Below are 17,902 nucleotides of genomic sequence, written 5' to 3'. Positions count from 1 at the left end.
ATCTCGTGTAAGTTTATATCGTTCTCCTAAATATTTCTCCTTGCTATTTTTCCGCAAGCATTTTCTGTTGTATCCTTATTTATTTCCTGGTCCTTATTTTGACCAGCGCTTTCTGTTGTTCACCTAGACGGGTATTTTGTGTTTATATTAAAATCTCCTTTTTTCACTAACAAACATTTTTTCTGTGTCAGCTATTTCGGGGATCCACTTCCAATTTTTGTTGTGCACGAAGCGATTATCCCTTCGCTTCGGGTTCAACGTGACAGGCACTTCACTTCTGGGTTTGGCCGTTGGGATTTGGAGTCCGTTTGCTCGATTCCAGTTATGTTTGCTGAATGCTTTCTCATGTTTGAAATAATGAATATTGATAATGCATAGTTTAAAATCATGGTTGATTTAATAATTTTTTCTTATTATTGTGAAGTTGAATGTATTAATTAATTAATTAATTAATTGGCGTAGTATTAGCGGGAGTGGTAATAATAGTAGTACTCAGAGAATGTTTAGAGATTAGCCATCTCGTTACCTCTGCGTCCCGCGCGCCAGACGCAAAATTAACCCACAGTTTGGAAATTTCTCAGTCAAAACAAACAAACAAACAAACAAAAAAACTACAGCAAGTCTGAGGATTTCACAGTAACAATCGTTACCGGTAGCGTGTCGTTTCCGTGGCGTCATTTTCACGGTACCGAAAAATAGTTTAACTATAAAAGTCACCGTACTTGAGTTGACTGTGTGATCAACACGATTTCACTGCGTCTGTATGTGTGTTTGTGGTGTGTGAGTGTGTTTCTTCTAATTTACTTTCGTTTTGTTTTCAGTGTTGGTGGGGACGCAACAGATGAGGTTATGTGCGCATGCGGTGTTGTTATTTTAGTCCCCAAACTAAGGAATCGCACGGATGAAAGTTTGAGATGGCGGCAAAAAAAAAAACTCACCCAGGTCTACTAATTACGATATTTAAGAAATGGGAATGCTCGTCTAATTTTTTGTTTGAATCGTCCAAAGGGCGTATCACTAAACTCACCTGTGACGTATGCACAGAACGCGAGAGCGAGATACGACGCGAGGCACGATTATGAGGCAAATTCGTCATCAGATTAGTAGGCTAATCACTGTGAAAAATATTATGAAACACTATTGGTTATTCTACAATTTACTGCTTGTTGCATGGTAACTTGATGAATAAAGCATTCGTCACAAGGTGTAGTAATGTTAATGTTAGGTTGAACTAATGATGACGTGTGTTAAATTCTTTGCTCAAATTGATTGTAGATTACACATGCATCATCTTGGGAAGAGGATGTCAAGCCACATCAATACTTAACTGTATTAATGATTACCAGTCAATTAATCTTTGCAGTGTGAGATTGGAAAAAATACTCTGATGATGCCACATGAGTACACCAGTTTTTGATCCATTTATTTTTTGCAATAAACCTGGAGTGCACACCTGCTGATGTAATGTTCATTGTTAATGCATAGTTTTCAAACATTGACACTTGAAACATACTTTTGAGTTTCGGAATTCTTAATTGTCAATATCAGTCAAAATAGAAAAATGGGTTCCCATGATGAACGTTTACGGAACCCAACATTTGTTATCGTGGTTTCCCATTGGGTAATCCGACGGAACCGAAAAACGGTTACCATGAATTTCCGAAATCCTCAGGCCTGCTCCTGAATTATTTAAATTTTTGCAGCATTTGTTTATCATTGTATTTCCTGTATATGTTGTTGTTTGTGTTATTATCATATGCAATTGAATAAGTAGACCCTTTCAGAATTCGACATTTGGGACTCTCTCAATGCATAATGGGACTCATACTTTTCTGATCAGCGAGTCCCTGAGACTTGCTGCCGGTAAACTGTAAAATTATCACTGAGAGATTACCGCTTTTTCTGCAGTCAGTGATATACTTCTATGCAAAGTCATTTCTCAACTTGTGTTCTGTGCCATGTCATGGCTGTTGAGTGTTGATTTACTTCATATTATGAAACTACTGCACTAAAACATCCATCCATCCATCCATCTTCTACCGCTTATCCGGGGCCGGGTCGCGGGGGCAACAGCTTTAGCAGGGAAGCCCAGACTTCCCTCTCCCTAGCTACTTCTTCCAGCTCTCCCCGGGGGATCCCGAGGCGTTCCCAGGCCAGCTGGGTGACATAGTCTCTCCAGCGTGTCCTGGGTCTTCCTCGGGGTCTCCTCCCGGTGGGTAATGCCCGGAACACCTCACCAGGGAGGCGTTCAGGAGGCATCCGAATCAGATGCCCAAGCCACCTCATCTGGCTCCTCTCGATGTGGAGGAGAAGCGGCTCGACTCGGAGCCCCTCCCGGATGACCGAGCTTCTCACCTTATCTCTAAGGGAGAGCCCGGACACCCTACGGAGAAAACTCATTTCGGCCGCTTGTATCCGGGATCTCGTTCTTTCGGTCACGACTCTTAGCTCGTGACCATAGATGAGGGTTGGAACGTAGATCGACCGGTAAATTGAGAGCATCGCCCTTTGGCTCAGCTCCTTCTTCACCACGACAGACCGATACAACGTCCGCATCACAGCAGACGCTGCACCGATCCGCCTGTCGATCTCTCGCTCCCTCCTGCCCTCACTCGTGAACAAGACCCCAAGATACTTAAACTCCTCCACTTGGGGCAAGATCTCCCCCCCCCCGACCCGTAGGGGGCACTCAACCCTTTTCCGACTGAGGACCATTGTTTCAGATTTGGAGGTGCTAATTTTTTAATCCCAACCGCTTCACACTCGGCTGCGAAACGCTCCAGTGAGAGTTGGAGAGCCCTGTTTGAAGGAGCCAACAGCACCACATCATCTGCAAAAAGCAGGGATGCAATACTGAGGCCACCAAAACGGACCCCCTCAACGCTTCGGCTGCGCCTAGAGATTCTGTCCATGAAGGTTATGAACAGAATCGGTGACAAAGGGCAGCCTTGGCGGAGTCCTACCCTCACTGGAAACGATTCCGACTTACTGCCGGCAATGCGAACCAAACTCTGACATCGGTGGTATAGTGACCGAACAGCCCGTATCAGGGGGTTCGGTACTCCATACCCACGAAGCACCCCCCACAGAACTGCCCGAGGGACACGGTTAAACGCCTTCTCCAAGTCCACAAAACACATGTAGACTGGTTGGGCGAATTCCCACGTACCCTCGAGAACCCTGCTAAGGGTGTAGAGCTGGTCCACTGTTCCACCGCCGGGACGAAAACCACACTGCTCCTCCTCAATCTGAGGGTCGACTTCCTGACGGACCCTCCTCTCCAGCACCCCTGAATAGACCTTACCAGGGAGGCTGAGGAGTGTGATTCCTCTGTAGTTGGAACACACCCTCCGGTCCCCCTTTTTAAAAAGAGGGACTACCACCCCGGTCTGCCAATCCAGAGGCACTCTCCCCGTTGACCACGCGATGTTGCAGAGGCGTGTCAACCAGGACAGCCCCACAACATCCAGAACCTTGAGGAACTCCGGTCGGATCTCATCCACCCCTGGGGCCTTGCCACCGAGGAGCTTTTTAACCACATCGGTGACTTCAACCACAGAGATAGGAGAGCCCACCTCAGAGTCCCCGGGCTCTGCTTCCTCCAAGGAAGACGTGTTGGTGGAGTTGAGGAGGTCTTCGAAGTACTCTGCCCACCGGTTCACAACGTCCCGAGTCGAAGTCAGCAGCGCCCCATCCCCACTGTACACAGTGTTAGTGGTGCACTGCTTCCCCCTCCTGAGACGTCGGATGGTGGACCAGAATTTCCTCGAAGCCGTCCGGAAGTTGGCTTCCATGGCCTCACCGAACTCTTCCCATGCTCGGGTTTTTGCCTCGGCGACCACCAAAGCTGCGTTCCGCTTGGCCAGTCGATACCCGTCAGCTGCCTCTGGGGTCCCACAGGCCATAAAGGCTCGATAGGACTCCTTCTTCAACTTGACGGCATCCCTTACTGCTGGTGTCCACCAGCGAGTACGAGGGTTGCCGCCACGACAGGCACCAACCACCTTACGGCCACAACTCAGATTGGCCGCCTCAACAATAGAGGCACGGAACATGGTCCACTCGGACTCAATGTCCCCCGTCTCCCCCGGAACATGGGAAAAGCTCTGTCGGAGGTGGGAGTTGAAACTCCTTCTGACAGGGGATTCCGCCAGACGCTCCCAACAAACCCTCACAATACGTTTGGGTCTGCCAGGACGGACCGGCATCTTCCCCCACCATCGGAGCCTACTCACCACCAGGTGGTGATCAGTTGACAGCTCCGCCCCTCTCTTCACCCGAGTGTCCAGAACAAATCCGATGACACGACCACAAGGTCGATCATCAAACTACGGCCTAGGGTGTCCTGGTGCCAAGTGCACATGTGGACACCCTTATGTTTGAACAAGGTGTTCGTTATGGACAGTCCGTGACGAGCACAGAAGTCCAATAACAAAACACCACTCGAGTTCTGATCGGGGGGGCCGTTCCTCCCAATCACGCCCCTCCAGGTCTCACTGTCATTGCCCACGTGAGCATTGAAGTCCCCCAGTAGAACAAGGGAGTCCCCAGCAGGAGTACTCTCCAGCACACCCTCCAAGGACTCCAAGAAGGGTGGGTATGCTGAGCTGCTGTTTGGTGCATATGCACAAACAACAGTCAGGACCCGTCCCCCCACCCGCAGGCGGAGGGATGCAACCCTCTCGTCTACCGGTGTGAACCCCAATGTACAGGCACTGAGTCGGGGGGCAATAAGTATGCCCACACCTGCTCTGCGCCTCTCACCGTGAGCAACTCCAGAGTGAAAGAGAGTCCAACCCCTCTCGAGAGGACTGGTACCAGAACCTAGGCTGTGTGTGGAGGCAAGTCCGACTATATCCAATCGGAACTTCTCTGCCTCACACACCAGTTCGGGCTCCTTCCCTGCCAGAGAGGTGACATTCCATGTCCCAAGAGCTAGCTTCTGCAGCCGAGGATCGGACCGCCAGGGTCCCCGCCTTTGGCTGCCGCCCAGCTCGCATAGCACCCGACCCCTTTGACCCCTCCCACGGGTGGTGAGACCATGAGAAGGGGGACCCACGTTGCCTCTTCGGGCTGAGCCCGGCCGGGCCCCATGGGTGTAGGCCCGGCCACCAGGCGCTCGCCAACGAGCCCCACCTCTAGGCCTGGCTCCAGTGGGGGGCCCCGGTGACCCCCGTCCGGGCAAGGGAAACTGAGTACCATCGATTTTGTTTTCCATAAGGGGCGTTGTGAGCCGTGCTTTGTCTGGTCCCTCACCTAGGACCTGTTTGCCATGGGTGACCCTGCCAGGGGCATAAAGCACCAGACAACTTAGCTCCTAGGATCATTGGGACACACAAACCCCTCCACCACGGTAACGTGACGGCTCACGGAGATGAATTAAAACATTAATTCATAAATGTATACTATATGATTTTGTTTTTTTCTCAGTATAAATAACACGTACCCTGACTGTTCTACTCTTTGAATAAAAACACTTCATTCAAGCGTTAGGGAGTGCAAAGGGTTGTGATGGAGTGGTGTTGCAAATCATGAGGACCTGCCAAGTGGTATGATAGCATTGTTTTATACATGTCCTCGGCTTGGCCTCAGCTTCAAAATCAGTCCTTGGTCCTTGGCTTTGGCCTCGGAAATTTCTCAAGTCCTTGGCCTTGCCTCGGAAAATTTTCCAAGTCCTTGGCCTTGGCCTCGGAGTCAAGTCCTTCGACACAACACTGTTTGGTGTTGGGTGTGCCTTTGGGCTACGAACAGTTCCCAGTCAATGGCCGGCAAATGGGTCTGCAGGTACTCGGGTCGCTGCGGCTTTAGGAGCCGTTTTGGGACCCAGTTGGAGGTTGCGCAACAGCGGCATCAGTGGCAACGTCGCCATGTCCTCTACTGTCAGATGCAACTCAGACATACAACAAAGTACAGTAGATGCTAATCTATTCTTTTAGTCCCCCCCCCCTCCAAAAAAAGTATCAATAATAGAATAGATATAGAATTGAATCATTTAAAAGAATCGATAATGGAATTGGAAGCATAAAAAACTTTATCAATTCCCATCTGTATACTGCGACTACTTTCTTCTACTTTGTGTCATGATGAACAGCCCCCAAAGTCCCTTTTAGGGTTTAGTAAATGTAAATTATATGCCAATTTTACTATCCTGAGCTCCAGCTTGTGAGTGTTCAAGTAAAAATTTTATGTTGTCATATTACTGCAAGTGTTCCAATCTGGCAGGAATCTATTTAGCAAGCAGCTTAATTCCACTGAGGCCACTTATTCCAGACAGTCATGATTCGACACTCTTGTGGCACCAGGCTGCACTGAGCAGATTGAGCGAGGCAGAAAAATACAGCAAGGTCCGGAATGAACCTTCATATTTCCTGGAAAAAAAAAAAGATTCCAACACAGTATATAAACATGACAGACAACAACAGGCTGAACAGGCAGGTGTAATAATATGGAAAAACAATCAGGCAACCAATTTATTTTGGAATAAGTATGAATGAAGAAGAATCCAAATAAATCACAGACTTGAAAGATTTTTTTTGTTTTCTGTGGGAAAAAATATGATTAAAAATGACTCAAGATGATTGTGACAAGCAATACATTTCTCTCCCCTGAATATTTACAAAGGTCACTCCACCTTATCTTGATAACAGTGGAGCCTTGTGTAACCTCATCAAAGCTCAGATTGTAAGTGGCAAATGCATAATAACATAATACAAGCTTAACAGACCATACTTGTTTTGTTTGAATCTTTTCTGGAGTTTTTAATGCTCTCCTCTGTCATCTTCTGTTCTTGTGTATCTCCAACAGGTGGCAGAGGAGGGCCACTGGGTCCTCTGGGTCGCACACCTGCTGCTCACATAATCAAGCCGACTATTGCACAGGTGTCAAACTCCGGTCCTGGAGGGCCAATGTCCTGCATGTTTTCCAAGTCTCCCTGTTGCAACACACCTGATTCAAATGATCAGATCATCAGCAAGCTCGGCAGAAGCCTGATATTGAACCTATTCATTTTAATCAGGTGTGTTGCAACAGGGAAACTTGGAAAACATGCAGGACAGCAGCCCTCCAGGACCTGAGTTTGACTCCTATGATTAAGGAGTTCTTTGTCTTCATGTCTCTGTCGGAAAATTCGCCTAGCTCACAGGTCTGCTTCCAGGACAGGAATTCTTCTAGACCTCACAAGCGTTCATGTTCTCCATTTTCTGATTCCGCCTAGTTGTCTTTGCTTACCTTGGAAAGTTATTTTTTTGTTGTTATTAATCCTCACAGGTTTGGTGTTGTACTTTTTCCTGGATTTTTCTTACATATTTTCTCACAAGTTTTTTTCATGTTTATATTTTGTTACTTGCCCTTGCCAGTGTTTTTGGTTCACTCATTATTCTGGTGTTGTACCAGTCAGCCTGCCATGCATGTTTTTGGAATGTGGGAGGAAACCGCAGCACCCGGATAAAACCCACGCAGGCCCGGGGAGAACATGCAAACTCCACACAGGCAGGCCGTAGCTGGAATCGAACCGAACACCGCGACCCTTGTGCGGATAAAGCGGAACAGAAAATGGAGGGATGGATGGATATATAAATGTATACTGTATATATATATATATTTAGATAGATAGATGTAATGTATTGTATAATAATTGTAAAAAAATAAAGCTGACGACTTCCTTCCCGGATTTCACCTGTCACGGGTTCCTTTTGGAACATAACTCCCATGATAACCGTGGGTTCACTGTACTTTCTAATGACATCGCTTTTAGGCCACACACAGTAAATGAAGTGCAAATGAGGGTTCGAAACGCCATGTGCCCTCTAGGCTTTCGTGAAATCTACAGTATATCCACTGAATTCATGTAAAATGAAAGGTTTATGCATCAGATTAACTGTCAATGACAAACACAGTATCACGGTACTCTTTTCGGTCTAGCCAGCAGGGCATGAGCGGACTTCTGTGCACACCTGCTGCCAATCTATGATTAGTGCACTCTGTATTTAAGGACCCCTCTGCTGTGCACCTGTTGTCGGAGTATTGCCTTTGCCTTGCTGCTTGCTCGCTCATAGACTGCGTTTGCCATAGACCTCGTTGTGTTTCGCTTTCGAACTCTCGGCACCAAGTATTTTGTAAGTATGGTTTTTATTTTGTGATTTGGCTTTCGCTTGCGTGTATTTGCTACATTGTTTTTTGTTTGCCTTCGCGGTTCTTATTTTCCTCCCTTGCCTTTTGTGTAAGCTCTTTTTGTTATTCGTTTTTGTGCCCTCTGGTCCTTGTTTTGACCAGCACTTTATGTTACTTCTTTGGCAGTGCGATTTTTGTATATTAAAGCCTTTTTACTACGGAGACCTTGTCTGGTGTCTACACTTCTGGGATCCCAACTTTATTCGGCTTGCCCAAAACGTGACACACAGGGCGGATGCGCTATAGATCTCGTTTGTTTTTATTAGTTTTGTAAACACTAAATGTTGTTTCATTCAGTGAGCATTTTTTTTCAACACCTGTTTTTATATTTTATTTGCGAGATTGTATTTTCAATGTTCATTTATGTTATTTCCTTTGTGTTGCCTCTTAGACACATTGCAAATATTTGATCTTTGATACATCAGACAATGATTGCATGTGGCGGCGATCCAATTTTGGTGTGTAAATAATGTACAGTGGGAGAAAGCAGTGCAACGATAAATCCACAATAAATGGCAACATCGATATATTGCCCCACCTCAAGCACTACCACAAAAAATATTAGAGTAAAACTGTTGAACTGTTTGCTCTGTTTTCTGCCCTTCTTGCAGGGCCCCTCCCTCCAATCACATTTCTATTTCATTTCTTACAGGAAATTAAACTCGGAAACACAATTCATGGTGAAAACAATTGCTGGTCAAAAGAAAAATAATTGAAAAAATGTCACAAAGATGGAATCAGTCCGCTGACCAGCTCTCCATACCAGATGGTCAACAAGGCCGGGTGACTACTTGTGAGGCAGCTCCACACAGCCCACTGCTTGAATCTTTCCCAAAACAGATGGTCAAGGTGACTTACAAGCACATACCTGGTGTAACTGAACTCATTTGGACAATAACAACTAGAACATAAACGAAAATGTTATGGAACATCAACATAAGAAGACATAATACTTGTAACTGTTTCAACTCCATTTCATTCATTTTATGTGATATTTATAGAGTCATGTACGACTTGTTCAGATGGAATACATTTTGTCTGTGCTGTATGTTACACATACAGTACATTTGACAATAAGGTTTATCCAATCCAATCCAAATGGAAAAACCACAGTTGAAGTCTGGTTAAATGTTCACAATTCGGATATGTTACTTGGAGCACTTACACCGAATAAAACTAATTATGAAATGATGAATTTTTTACTCCAGCAGGATTAGACACGGGAATATGCCTAGCCAGTGATCCCAAATGAAACTCCATCCTGATTCATCCTATGATGTGTGATATGGAGGGTTTTTTTCATTCTAATTGGATTACAAGGCTGCATGTTACCATGAATAGTGATTACCTGTGTTTAATCATTTGCAAACCGGTTCAGGGTGTCCCCCGCCTACTGCCCGAAGACGGCTGGGATAGGTGCCAGCACCTCCTGTGACCCTAGTGAGGATTAAGCGGTTCGGAAAATGGATGGATGGATGAATTTACTTGGGGAAAACAATGATCGATATTTTCACCCAAGTTACAGACCAACACGACAACTGAATCTGAATCTGTTCTCAATTTGAAGCAATGTCCTGTTTTTCAAGAACAAAGGGATTGAAATTGAACAAATGGTAATTTCTGGATTAAAGAGCTGATTATAAGACGCCCACACTACATTTTTAAAGGAAAAAAATATACAAGCCACATCGGTCTATAAGTTGCAGGTGCCCAAGGTGTAACATGAGATATTTGCAAAGAAAGACTGTACACAGAAATGGGCTTCAATGTTTAATAACATACTTTAACTTTTCTTTCCAAATAGTGCCCGTAAAGCAGCAGCGCGATGGCAGTAAAACACTCACACGGCTTTTTTTTTTTTTTTTTTTTTTTTTTTAAAAGGCACTGTTCCCTGTCAAGTAATGCTTTGTTTTAAAATGAAAAAATCCTCGCTTGCCGAAACACTAGGTCAACCATTCCGTCATTTGGCTTTCTACCATCCACGCTTTCGTGTCAGCTTTCACGACAAGCGCTATATAAATCAGCATGTATTGTATTGTATATCTTTCGGGGGGTGTTTCTTTTGGTATATGTAACCAGGTGACCAATATTATGACTGTTGTAGTGAATGCTGCCTCATTTCACAAATGGAACACTGTCACTTTAAAACAGTCATGTCCAAAGTCCGGCCCGCGGTCGAATTTCATCCGGCCCTCGGCCCCTGTCATAAAATCAATGCCGTCTGGCCCGCAGGTTGGGCGCAATGGAACACGTGTTGCATTGACTGAGGTCTCGTAGACTGGTGAGTGATGTTTCATAGAGTACTGCTTCCCTCTAGTGGCTAAATGAGTAATAGCATTCACAAAATGAGTAATAGCATTTAGACACTAGAGGGCATCACTCACGAGTTAACAAGACATCACTCCGTGTTTATATTGACTGATATGTCATATTTCAAATGATCCTTGCAGTTGTGGATATGTGTATTGCTTGTTCATTTCCCTGTTGTTCGAGTCAAAGGTTTTGTGACTATTGAAAAGTCACGGTGATACATTTTATGTTTCAAATCAATCAATTTGCACTCAGGAGACTTCTGTTTAAGAAAAAGTCAAGTGAATAAGCAGTTGCATGTGATATACCTGTTTCAAAAGAACCAAAAGAAATTCTTTTGGTTTTTTTGAAATTGTTGAAATAAAAATGGAAATGTGAAACAGACTGGCATACTAAAATTTGTTGAACAATATTGTTGTTCAATGTAAAGAATGTCAGCCAAGGTCGGCCCCCCGACATTTTACCACATAAAATCTGGCCCCCTTGGCAAAAAGTTTGGACACCCCTGCTTTAAAAGGAGCGTTGGATAATCTCATGAGAAATCTTGTGAGACTTAGAACACAAAGTGAAGTGAGACAAAGGCTGAGCTGTGCTTATTCAGACCTGATGGATTAAATATTTTAATCGTTTGACAGCTCTACTATTTTTATATACTTTTCTATTTGTGAATCCAATATGACATATCTCGGTCTTTTATTTTATTAATGCTGTAAATTTTCTATGTTCAGTCGTGAATGAAGCCTTCATAAAAATTATTTTGTGTTTAGTTAGGACCCAGCCACACAGCTTTCGGTTTGCAGTCCAGCTCAAATGCAGTTGAAATGCACCCTCTCATGCCCGGTTGTTTTCACTGTGACACATGACAGCGTCTTACTTTTACCTTTTCTGCTGAAGCGCTCCCTGGCGGCTGATGGAAAAATCTTTCAAGATATCTTATCTTATCTTAAATAATGCGCATGGGTTGTAAGTAGCAGTTTATAGTCTGAAAATTACAGTATACAGTGTTCCCTCACTTATCGCGGTTAATGGGGACTGGGACCGTGCCACCATTAATGGAAAAACCGTGGAGCGTTGGCTCCGCCCCCTAGGAATTTTCGTGTATGTGGGTACCAGCATGTTTAAAATATGTAAACAGTATTTATACTTTACATCCTTGAGATAAAAATTACAGCTGTACCAGCCATCTCGTCCGAGACACATAATTTTCCCACGGGACAAATAATGTGCGTTTTTGGGATGCAGGGAAATTTCTCAGTCAAAACAACAACAAACCAAACCTACAGCAGATCTGAGGATTTCACGGTAACGATTGTTACCGGTAGCGTGTCGTTTCCGTGGTGTCATTTGACTGTACCGAAAAATCCTTTCACCATAAAAGTCACCGCAGACGAGTTGACTGTACGCGATCAAGGCTCTCCTGTGTAATCAACGTGATCTCACTGTGTCTGTATGGGTGTTTGAGGTGTGGTGTGTGAGTGTGTTTCTTTGAATTTACTGAATTACTTGAATTTTTGTTTTGAGTGTTTGAGGGGGATGGCACAGACAGATAACGTTATGTGCGCATGCGGGTTGCTATTTAAGTCCGCAAACGGAGGAATCGCGCGGATGAAAGTTTGAGATGGCGGCGAAAAAAAACTCACAAAGGTCTACTAATTACGACATTTAAGAAATGGGAATGCTAGTCTGATTTTTCGTTTGAATTGTCCGATGGGCATATCACTAAACTCACCGGTGACATATGCACAGAACGTGAGAGTGAGATACGACGTGAGGCACGATTAGTAGGCAAGTTGGTCATTAGATCTGTAGGCTAATCGCTATGAAAATATTATGAAACAGTATTGGTTATTGTGAGTGTGTGAGTGCAGGAGGAGTGTTCTGGTACCAATTTATAAGAAGGGCGATGTACAGAGTTGTAGCAACGACAGGGGGATAATGTTGATGAGCCATACGATGAAGGTTTGACAGATGAGGTGAGACAGGAGTCGCCTTGGACTATGATGTTTACAAATGATATTGTGATCTGTAGTGAGAGTAGGCAGCAGCTACAAGAAAACCTAGAAAGGTGGAGGTTTGCACTAGAGAGAAGAGGATTGAAGGTCAGTCATAGTAAGACAGAGTATATGTGCATAAATGAAAGGGAGAGGGCGGCCCGGTAGTCAAGTGGTTAGCACGTCGGCTTCACGGTGCAGAGGTACCGGGTTCGATTCCAGCTCCGGCCTCCCTGTGTGGAGTTTGCATGTTCTCCCCGGGCCTGCGTGGGTTTTCTCCGGGTGCTCCGGTTTCCTCCCACATTTCAAAAACATGCGTGGCAGGCTGATTGAACACTCTAAATTGTCCCTAGGTGTGAGTGTGAGCGTGGATGGTTGTTCGTCTCTGTGTGCCCTGCGATTGGCTGGCAACCGATTCAGGGTGTCCCCCGCCTACTGCCCAAAGACAGCTGGGATAGGCTCCAGCACCCCCCGCGACCCTAGTGAGGATCAAGCGGTTCGGAAGATGAATGAATGAATGAATGAATGAAAGGGAGAGCAGTGGAACGGTTTGGTTACAGGGAGCAGAGGTGGAGAAGGTACAGGAATTTAAGTACCTAGGATCAACAGTGCAGAGCAGCGGAGACTGTGGAAGAGAAGTGAAGAATAGAGTGCAGGCAGGATGGAACAGCTGGAGAAAATTGTCAGGAGTGATTTGTGATAGAAGGGCGTCAGCTAAGGTGAAGGGAAAAGTTTACAGAACAGTTGTGAGACCAGCCATGATGTACAGTCTAGAGACACTAGCAATTGGCAAAAGACAGGAGGCAGAGTTAGAGGTGGCTGAGTTAAAGATGCTGAGATTCTCCTTAAGAGTGACAAGGATGGACAGGATCAGAAATGAGGTCATCAGAGGGACAACTCAGACAGGAAAGTTTGAAGAAAAAGTTGGAGAGGCCAGACTGAGATGGTTTGGACATGTACAGAGGAGGGACAGTGGATACATTGGTAGAAGAACGTTAGAGATGGAGCTACCAGGTAGGAGACAGAGAGGAAGGCCAAAGAAGAGATTTATGGATGCCGTGAGGGAAGATATGCAGGTAGTTGGGGTCAGAGTAGAGGATGCAGAGAACAGGGAAAGATGGAAATGAATGACTCGCTGTGGCAACCCCTGAAAAGGGACAAGCCGAAAGGAGAAGAAGAAGAAGATTGGTTATTATATAATTTCCTGGTTGTAGCATGGTAACTTTAGGAATAAATCATTTGTCACAAGGTGTAGTCATGCTCATGTTAACTGTTGGTAGAAATAATGATGACGTGTGTTTGATTCTTTCGTCAAATTGACAGTAGATTACACATGCATCGTTTTGGGAAGAGGATGTCACGCCACATCAATACTTACCAGCAGTGTGAGATTGGAAAAAATACTCCGATTTTGTGGTATGCTGTATTCATGATGCCATATGTGGACATCATATTTGAATAAACCTGGAGTACACAGCTGCTGACGTAATGTTCATTGTTCATGGATAGTTTTCAAACATTTACCCTTGAAACGTTATTCTTTTGAGTTTCAGAATTCTTGATTTTGAATATCAGGCAAAAAATAAAAATGGGTTCCCACGATGAATGTTTACGGGACCCAGAATGAGTAATCCGACGGAACCGAAAAACAGTTCCTATGAATTTTCAAAATCCTCAGGCCTACGACTGAACTATTTACATTTTTGCAGCATTTTTTTGTAATTGTATGTATATGTTGTTGTTTGTGTTATTATCATATGCAATTGAATAAGTAGACCATTTCAGAATTCAAAATTTGGGACTCTCTAAATGCATAATGGGACTCATACTTTTCTGATCAGCGAGTCCCTGGGACTCGCTGGGGGTAAATGTAAAATTATCACTGCTATATGCGTATTTACGTAAATCTTTCATTATAAAATCTTATACAGTAATTAACATTCATCAGCATTGCCTTCTGAGAGAGACAAAGAGACTTGTGTTACTCTCACTTACGCCACTCTGACAGTGTAGCCGCCGTTGGCCTCAAGCTAGCTGCTGGCCAGCTGTCCCCCGCGCAGCCAATGTTTTGGATTGGATACAACCTTCTTGTCAAATGTGCTGTATACATACAGCACAAATGAAATTTCTTCCCTCTCAACATAAAACAAGAGTGTTTATGATAAGGCAATTCATCGGTATTGGAGGAGGCGAAGAGACGTGCTGTGTTTTTCGGACAAGCCCAATCACCCACTCTCTGGGCGGGGCATCTTACTAAACAGCTCAAGGGATAAATCCACTTGTGCTGTCATTGGTTGATATTGGTGCCAGGAACCAATCATGCGTACAGCCATGTACAAAACCTCTGAGATATTCAGCACTTTTTCTGAGTACTTTGAAAAAAAAAAGTGATGTAATGAAGCCGCGATAAATGAAGTACAAATAACAAGGGATCACTGTACTTACTTTGCATGGACATCATGTCCCTCCACTTGGACTTCTGCTTTCACTGACTTCTGACCTGCAAGTAAAAACATAAATCATGATTGGACTCAATAATAAAGTATTTTTTGCAATGTATGTGTTAATTTATTCACTGCCAGTCATTTTCAGAGCAGAATTTCCCATATTGCCACCCATTTCAAAGCATTGTGTATTGTGTTTTGTAACAATACAAACATCGAACCAACAAATTGAGAGAGTAGAATATGTTTTCCTATCAGGAAAAATGTTTATTACATCTTTTCCTTCTTTCGTAATCATCACTATCAGGTGTGCTGTAGCCTATCCAAGCTGTCTTAGGACGGGAGACACACTGAACTGGTTGCCAGCCAATTGCAGGGCACAAATCTACATACAACCATCTGCGCTCACACTCACACGAGGGACAAGTTCGAGTGTTCACTCAGCTGACCATCTATGTTTTTGGACTGTGGGAGGAAACTCACGCAGGCACGGGGAGAACATTCAAATTCCACACAGGAAGGCCTGAGCCGGAATCGAACCCTGCACCTCTGTACTGTGAGACGGACGTGCTAATCAGTCTAACCACCATGCCGCAATGAGGCTTTCTACGGGTGAATATTTGTGAGGAAATTGCTTCATTGGATCCTGGACCTATCACTCGCTGCCATCTATCCATCCACCCATTTTCTAATCCGTTTATCCTGACGGGCGTGCTGGAGCCTATGCCAGCTGTCTTTGGGCAGTAGGCGGGGGACACCCTGAACTGGTTCACAGCCAATTCCAGATCAACCTTCCTGATACCACAATTACAGTTCCAAACGTCTTCCTGGGCAATGTTTTGTTTTTGCTTTTGTTCGTAGTTTTTTGTTATATTCGAAGTCCCGGTTAGTATTATTTGCATTTTGGGTCATTTTTGACTTTTGGCAACAAGCAACTTCCGTTTGTATTCATCCTTATCCTTGTATACATGTATATCTTGATCTAAAATCAGTCGATATACTGGTTAAGTGTGTTGCTGCAAATTTGTAGGATTCATGAATCATTGTGAGATGAGGAGAGTGGAGGTGAATATCGAAACTCAATGCACATCTGCAGTTTCTGACACAGCTGAATGAACAGAGTGGCAGTGTTTGACAGCCTGTTCAATTGCAACAAGTTTTTTGTCAGTATAAATAACCACAATTTTCAACCAAATTCACATTGAATTTTTGGCTTTCCCATTGATTCATTCATTTGTATGGCCTTTGTCCTCATAAGAGAGGGAGAACATGCAAACTCCACACAGATGGGCCTGATGGCCAATAGTTTTGTGGTACACCTGTGACAATTAAAAAAAAAAAAGCTTAATTCTGGTGTACTTTGAGAGTCACCTCATGGCCATAGATGGAAATGAGGTGATCTTAATTATTCTTATATATTTAAAAAAATTTCATACATCTGCAAAATTTTGCAGATGTATGTGGCAATATTTTACAATGAAGTCCAAATTATATCTGTACTGTAAAAGATGATTTCAATTATATATTTCGGAAGGGGGATATTTCTAAGAAATGATTTAATCCAGTTTCTTCAAAATGAGCGATATGAGCAAAGTTTCATTTGTAGTATGCAAGGGTCTAGCTCCTCCTCCTCCTACAACTACTGCAGCAGTCAGAATGAAAAAAAAAAGTTTATTTGATATCTGGTGATATGTGCCACATATGTTCCCCTGGAATTGGAGATTTGTGGATTTGTCGAAGGTCCTGTACACAGAAGATAATAAACAAGAACCACTGCTCAGAAACACTTTCTATCCAGAATTGTTCTGTGAAGCGAGTGCAGATTCACATTATTTTGTCATGTTTTGGTTTGTGATCAACAGGTGGCCCTGTGGGGCTTTTCCCTGCAGCTGCACACCTGTTGGTCGATAGACTCCGAGCCCGAACACTCAGTGTCGGGTCATTGTTTGCTCTTGGCTTCTGTTTGTTTGTTTGTTTGTTTTATTGAGCATATATAGTACACGCAATAACAGGTTGACAAAGGTCAAACAAAATTATAAAAGGAAAATTAGAAATAGTTAAAAGAGAAAAAAAACCACATCACAGTTATATGCTCAAAGGAGTAGGAGGAAGTAAATAACTTATCTAGTCCTACCCCTTATTATGTAACAGATTGTTCATTTTTCAAAACAAAGAAATGAAAAACTACATATCATTAAATATTTTTACCCTTGTGTATACTATGCTATTCTATTTCTACACCTTCTGGTTTGTATATACAGTATATTGTTATTCTTTCTTCTTTTGTATTTCGATTTTCTGATATTCATTATAATTAGCATTCCTTGAATACAATTGTTAAGTTGATCAAAATCCAAAACAAGAACAAACAGTTATATTACTATATTTTATAAGTATATCAAATGTATCTATTTTAATTCAGATTCATGTAGTTATTTTGCACTAATCTTTTGAATTTGTTTTTGAACTCCTCCAACGATTTGCTCATTTTCAGATCCGTTTCAAGCTTATTCCATAGATTGACACCAATTACTGATACACACCTTTGCTTAATGTTTGTTCTTGTTCTGGATTTTTTGTATTGATTAGTGCCCCTTAGATGATACCAGCTCACTCTAATTTCAAAAAGCTGCTGGATATTTTGACAAAGGAGGTTGTTATGTGCTTTATACATTAATTGAGTAATTTTGTAGTCAACCAGGTCGTAGAATTTCATTGTGTTTAATTTGATGAATATTGGATTTGTGGGTTCTATATATTTCGACCTGTTGATTATTCTGATTGCTTTTTTTTGTAATTTTAAAACAGGGAGTGTGTTCGTTTTACAGGCTTTTCCCCATATTTCTACACAGTAGGTCAGATATGGTAGTAATAATGAGTAATGTATACAAAGTGCTCTTATTCAACACATCCTTCGTTTTGTGGAGTATCCCGATAGTTTTGGATATTTTTCTTTTTATGTTATCTATGTGTGGCTTCCAGGATAGT

At 43.4% G+C, this 17,902-nt stretch overlaps 1 protein-coding gene across 2 annotated transcripts in view; it reads right to left on the bottom strand.

Annotated features, from left to right (window-relative positions):
• LOC127590184 (junction plakoglobin-like) overlaps window positions 1–17,902 on the bottom strand; it is a 158,683-nt gene that overhangs the window by 63,228 nt on the left and 77,553 nt on the right. For both annotated transcript variants that reach the window (XM_052049648.1, XM_052049649.1), the window contains exon 2: window positions 14,916–14,970. In XM_052049648.1, the coding sequence (XP_051905608.1) occupies window positions 14,916–14,931 (16 nt within the window). In that variant the 5' untranslated portion in view covers window positions 14,932–14,970. The remainder of the gene's footprint in view (window positions 1–14,915; window positions 14,971–17,902) is intronic.

The sequence above is a fragment of the Hippocampus zosterae genome, chromosome 17, assembly GCF_025434085.1.
Source record: "Hippocampus zosterae strain Florida chromosome 17, ASM2543408v3, whole genome shotgun sequence".
Lineage (NCBI taxonomy): Eukaryota > Metazoa > Chordata > Actinopteri > Syngnathiformes > Syngnathidae > Hippocampus > Hippocampus zosterae.
Note: the sequence above shows the minus strand (reverse complement) of the source record. Positions and strands in the feature narration are given on the sequence as shown.